At 39.8% G+C, this 6,443-nt stretch overlaps 1 protein-coding gene across 1 annotated transcript; it reads right to left on the reverse strand.

The window, feature by feature from the left end:
- Nucleotides 1-85: 85 nt before the first annotated feature.
- Nucleotides 86-5,077, reverse strand: LOC139945866 (uncharacterized). Its single transcript, XM_071943364.1, has 2 exons — nt 4,973-5,077; nt 86-2,673 (listed from the first exon to the last, which is right to left on the reverse strand). The coding sequence occupies exon 2, from the start codon at nt 2,664-2,666 to the stop codon at nt 417-419; it is 2,250 nt and encodes a 749-aa protein (XP_071799465.1). The 5' UTR covers nt 2,667-2,673; nt 4,973-5,077; the 3' UTR covers nt 86-416.
- Between the last annotated feature and the right edge of the window lie 1,366 nt (nt 5,078-6,443).

Below are 6,443 nucleotides of genomic sequence, written 5' to 3' on the forward strand. Positions count from 1 at the left end.
TCTTGGTAATGAGTAAGGGGGAGAGGTTGATGATATAAAACATTGTGAGAAACAGCTCCATCTAAAGTGCCATAGTTTTCGAGAAAGAAGTAATTTTCCACAAATTTGATTTCGAGACCTCAGATTTAGAACTTGAGGTCTTGAAATCAACCATCTAAACGCACACAACTTCGTGTGACAAGGGTGTTTTTTCCTTTCTCTATTATCTCGCAAGTTCGATGACCTATTGAACTAAAATTTTCACAAGTTTGTTATTTTATGCACATGTTGAGATACACCAACTGTGAAGGCTAGTCTTTGACAATTACCAATAGTGTCCACTACCTTTAAGACTGTTCTGAATGGCCCGTTGATTGACACATTGTTCACTGTTAAACACATTAAGATTTTAATTTACTTCGGTTTGAACTTTGGGCTTAAATAAAAAAGGGCTGCCTGGATCCAAAGTCTTCCTCCGTCGATGTCGAACTTTCATCTCCATCATTTGCTGTATCTTCCTGCACATAGACCCTGTCTGTGGACGATCGTTGTTCTGTCACTGAATGAAGTTGTTTCCTTTCTTCCTTGCTTTTATGCCTTTTATGTTTCTTGTGCTTTTTGTGTTTGTGCCTAGTAAGGCTTGACGACACCGACAGTACATCGGTACTGCTACTGGATCTTTCATACCTGTCCGCTAGTGTTCTCTTTTTCCGACTTATGACCATGGTGAGAGGTAGGAGTGAATGTTTAGAATCGTCAGCACGTCTGCTCTTTGTTCTCTCTCTACCATTTTCAGAGTCGCTGGTTTTGTGTTTTCGGGAGATTGCTGGGTTAAGATGATGACTGTGTGTATGTTCTTCTCTAACAGCTTCCCTTCTTGAAGGATGCTCGAAATGGTTTCCATACTCTGAAACGGCATTCTTCTGGCTCTTGTTCCTCCAAAGTAATTCCCAGCACTCCCTAGTGTCGGCAGACAACGTCTCCTCGTGATGCGATCCTCGTCCGACACCAGAAGCTTCTTGAGAATTTCTGTTAACATATTTGTGTTTTGAGCTGCCTCTGGAGTGTGACGAACTAGAGGAATCTTTCCTGCTGTTAGTCTGCTCTCTACTTCTATCTCCATCCACTTCTCTAAAAGTATGGAGGGACTTGGATTTTGACCTTGATTTTCTTTCATGTAGATGTGACGACCTTTCCTGGTGTTTTACAGCATGGTTTGACTGAGAGCTATGACTCTTTGAGGACGTAGCGGAATCCCTGTGTCTATGATGTTTGCGGTCTTTATGTTTTCTCTTGTTTGAATGTCTGTGAGTTTCTTCATCGTGGCCGTTCTCGACAGACTGGCTGCGATGTTTAGATGACCCTTGAGTGTCTGGACTACCTTCAGGGTCCTGGATATGTTTCTTCTTCTGGTGTCGTTTACCGCCCTGTTTCGTCCGTCTTACATCAGTGTGCTCCTCTTCAGTGCTAGAGGACACAACGATCACAAACTCTGGGGTGCGTTCCTCGTACGGTTTGAGGACTTCGACGATTTCAATTTCACTGTCATCGTCGGTGATTAGACTTGGGAAAGAAGTTGGCTCTGTTTTCACATCAACTGGTGGATTGGAAAAGAATCCTGATGGGCCAGGTTGCTCTGGATCCGGTAGGATGGAAGGCGGCTCAGGGTTGTGAGTACTTGATAAGTCTAATGCCTCAACTTGTTCACTTGCTGCTCGTGAGGTATTGGAGGAGGTGCTGTCTGACCTTAAGAGGCTACTCAAGGTGGGGACTTCGATGACTTCATCTTCTGATGATACACTGATTACATCAATATCTGAGCTGCCTTGAAGGCCAAACTGTGGCAGTTGTGACGTTGTTTGGTTTGTCTGTTGGGTAGATGTAAAGTCATACTGAGCGATCCGATCATACGTGTTCATATCATAAGGGGATCGCGCAAAGCTGACCAGCTCGTGGATAAAATGCTCCGTTTGGCCATACAGGAAGGGTCGCAACTGTTCATGGAACTCCTCAGTTTGAAGGTGTACATTTGGAAGCAGAGATAAAATGTACTGAGTCATGAAGGTCACATGGTCCTCTCCAGTGAACAGTACGCCAAGATCTCGTCTCAGCCACGGCACCAAGCGATGGGTTATGGCAGGATTCCTGCTGAAGAAATCAGTGGAGATATCGCGGTACAGAGTATAGGGATTAGATCCCATGTGCCTGGCCCACAGGTTGGCTCTATAGATGAGACGACGACGCTCCTCAGAAGCAGCTTGTATGTGAATCTGGTAAGAACTTTGGTAGCGTCTGCTTAGAGCACGATTACGACGCCAAGTCAACTCAGTCCTGTGCTCCTCGGTCATTGTTGTAGAGTACCTGAACCGCCTCCCACGTCGATCCGACCCAAACGAACCATTGTCGGTCGGTTTCAGATGATACTGATCGTAGACATCGTTCGACACCACATTGTGTATGATAGACTTGAACGTTGTCTTGCACAGTGGACAAGTTGCTTTGATTTTTGACCACTCGAGCAGACAGACGAAACAGAAAGTGTGAAAGCAGGCGTCTGTGAAGGCTTTATTGTTGACCTTTCCAAGGCAGATTGAGCAGTCAGAATCAGGCGTACCACTACGGGATGATGAGCCATCGCTCTTGAGGGTTGGCGACAGCCGTTCTGGGGTCACTTCTGGGCTTGCCATCCTGGATCTAATGAGAAAAAGAACACAAATTTCAAAGTTATTATTTCTGTAATGTTGGAGCTGTTTTAACTTCATAGGAGATTGTTGATAAATAAAATTATTGTTGATGTGAACAAATATTACACCTTAGGCCTAAGTAATAGTATTAACAAATTGAAAGCAGCAACTTCCGTTAAGGATTTTATTTATTTTTACAAACTCTGTTTTTTTTTATTTTTTTCCCTGTCATATCAACAAGAAAGTCATGATTAGTTTTTTCAAAATGGGGGCGAGGCTACGATCATTAAGAAGAAAATAAAAGATTTATATTATTCTGGGTTATTCATTAATTAACAGAAAAATTAAACAAGAAGCCAAAAGGAAGGCCAACAATTTTACAAAATAATTACAGAAGAATAAAAGATAAAGGGTATAAAAGTGCAAGCATTCATCAAATACACAAAAAAAGGTAACAAATTACTACAAACAAACTACACTAAGTCTGAGCAACGGTTTAAACTTTGGTTGAAAATTCAAAGAAAGGCAAGCAAAGACTAACTAACACTATTCTAAAATTTGTAAAACAACAAACAATTACATTGCCTGTAAAACAATCAACATTTCATCATGACCAATATACATCATGTACAGTAGTTTCTTTCAAAATCACTGTATGGCAGACAATATTAATTTTGTACATGATGACCAATAAATTCAATTTATCAGGTTAATAGCAACAACAAATATGAATTAATAATGTAGGATAATAGTAACCATATGAAAATTGTTACACAAACAAATACATAAAAATAAGCAAAAATCAACATTTCATCATGACCACAATATACAGTAGTGAGTTTTTTTTTCGAAATCACTGTATGTCAGACACCAATAATTTGGTGCATGATGAACAATAAATTCAATTGATCAAGCAACGACAAATATATGAATCAATAATGTAGGATAATAGTTTACCAGATGAAAAATGTTATACAAACAAATACATCAAAATTAGCAAATGTATGATGAAGAGAAAGAGACAGGAAAGTTCTGCAGAAAAAGGAGGATGTGGCCAATACATCACATGTTATGTAACGTATTAATCATTTCAGAATAAGTCTACATGTAATGAATACATGTATACACAACACAACAAGCAAAGGCACTTGCCCAGCCCAATTAAAGCCTTATCTTGCAAGACTCGGGTGGGGATGGGGGTCTAGAACTACATTATGAGGTTCGTTCCTCTATCGTCTTCATGGAGACAATTAGCGGAACCAACCTCATCATAGTTCTAGGTATTAGGATGGGGGAGGGCACCCACTGAACCCCTGGTTATGGGGAACGTCTTCAGTACTCAACAGCAGCACTGCCTGCCACTCTACCTACATGTGGTAGGCACTAGCACTAAACACATAGCAGCGGCACTAGTAAATGCGATAATTTTCACATGTTTAATTGGGTAACATAAAACAATCGAACAGTTCCAAGTACAAAGTTAAACTTTGCCTTTTGTTAAAGCTTACACAGTAACACTATTCTGTATTAATTCAGCTATACAGAAATTTTATTTAATTTAATCAATAAGGTTTATCGCAAATTTTTCCGCTGTTGAGCCCACACAAAGATTATTATAGGCCATGCGCGCGCAACAGAGCATGACAACATACACAGCATCAGTAGCAAATGCCCCATCTGCCTACCTATAATAATGCATTACGGGGGATTTACGGTTCTGAATCGCAATGAACCTTTTATGGGGATGACAACAAAAACAACGTACTTGTTTTGAATGATCTGATGATTTACTCATTAATATGATTTATAATAAAAATTAAACGAGAAATGTGTGTTCTATTTCTACATCATGATGTAGAAATATCATGGGATAACTTTCCGTACTATGGCGCCACCACTTTTTCACTTAATTTTTTTCAAAAAGGAATAGGCCTAGGCCTATCTCATTGACATTGATTGAGGAAAATTAGATACTTTCATATTTAATGAAAAAGTGGTGGCGCCATACGGAAATTTTCCCCCAAAAGCCCCGACTCGTCGGTCGTGTAGTTGGTAGAAATACTTATAGGAGGATCTGGGAATGGACAGCCATCCAAACAGCGAATAGTAAACACCCACCCATAGCATAGTCCAACACCATGCACAGAATAGTGCAAGGGGCCGGGTCTGTCAGGTGATAGCACATCAGAGAGTCGAGTTGACTCAACAGGAACTATCGTTAGTTCGGGCGTATATTTTATCAATAAATCTAATATTTTCGTGACCAATTTGTCCATCTACTTAATAAACAATATCTATGGTTTACTTACCACGACAAATAATAAAAAACTTCGCAGGAATTTAAGGATTTTTATTCATTTTGTGTCTCAATGACGTATCTCTTGAGCGCTTGATGACTTGACTGATTACACAAACGAATTGAGATTACGCAACTTGCCAAGTCCTTTGTGTGCAATTCTTAGCGAAATAACACACGAGATAGCCTTTTTGTAACGCACAAACGACTAGGTAACAAGTTTGATCTGGTGCTGGACTCGGTGTCGCTATACTGTGCTACGTTTTGTTTTGTTGCTCAGACTAATCACTCTGCTCTCTCATTCTAAAACTAAAACCTTTTGTGATTGGCTCCAAGATTGAAAAAGTGTTTTCTAAAGCCAACCACAATTGTCGTTACATCGGATCGGTTTTCTTGGTATTGTTTACAATCGTACAGCAACATTGTCGTTTCGACGACTGTGAATTAAATACAAGAAGGAGCCTAGTTAACTTAAGTTAGCGAGCTTCATGTGATTTGTTTAAAGTGGATTGTGTTTTACTTTTCAACATGACCCTTTGTAGGAAAAAAACAGCAGAAATAATTGTTTCTGTGGTAAGTAGACCAAATTGACAATCACAATGCATTAAATGATATTTGTTTTGACAAATCACATTTTTAATAGGCCCTATTTATTGTTGTACGATTTGTAGTTTTATAAATAACATTCGAAATTGAATGTAAATGTACTATAGCAGCAATGTAATATCATTTGTTTGATATTGGTCGTAGTCATACATGTCATAAGTAGGACTAGTTAGTGGTCAGAGGGAGTCCCGATTATCCTCTTTTTTTCTAAAATTTTTCAATAAAGGAATATAATTTATAATTCTCAGGGCCCAATTTCATAGAGCTGCTTAAGCACAAAATTTTGCTTAAGCAAAAAAATCATTGCTTAGTAAAATCAGATTACCTGCCAAGACTCCACTCAATTGTTATGCTATGTAAACAACAGCTAAATACCAGTCACAAGCAATGCATATGGCATTAAACTTTGGCCAGTAACATGTGTAAAATAAGCGAGCTATTTTCGTGCTTAAGCAAATTTTTTGCTTAAGCAGCTCTATGAAATTGGCCCCAGTTCACTGAAAAGTGAACTTGGGCAAACCATCATGGATAGTCTTGCTCTAAGACCATTGGTGTTGCGCGGTCACACACGATCAATGTTCTGATCTCTGCACGGCAAAAACTGTACACGCTTCGTAATAACCGAACGCTAGTGGGCGCTCTGTTTCTCTGATTATGATCTCACCATGACAATGGTGAGATCATGGTGAGAGAGATCCGAAAAATCAGAGAAACAGAGCGCCCGCTAGCGTTCGATCATTACAAAGCGTGTACAGTTTTTGCCTAGCATAGATCAGAACGTTGATTGTGTGTGACCGCGCAACACCAATGGTCTTGGAGCAAGATGATGATGGAGTCCATGATGGAGTGGGCAAACCGGGACCCTGTCACCAGTCATT

Source organism: Asterias amurensis, chromosome 13, assembly GCF_032118995.1.
Source record: "Asterias amurensis chromosome 13, ASM3211899v1".
In the NCBI taxonomy this organism is placed as follows: Eukaryota; Metazoa; Echinodermata; class Asteroidea; order Forcipulatida; family Asteriidae; genus Asterias; species Asterias amurensis.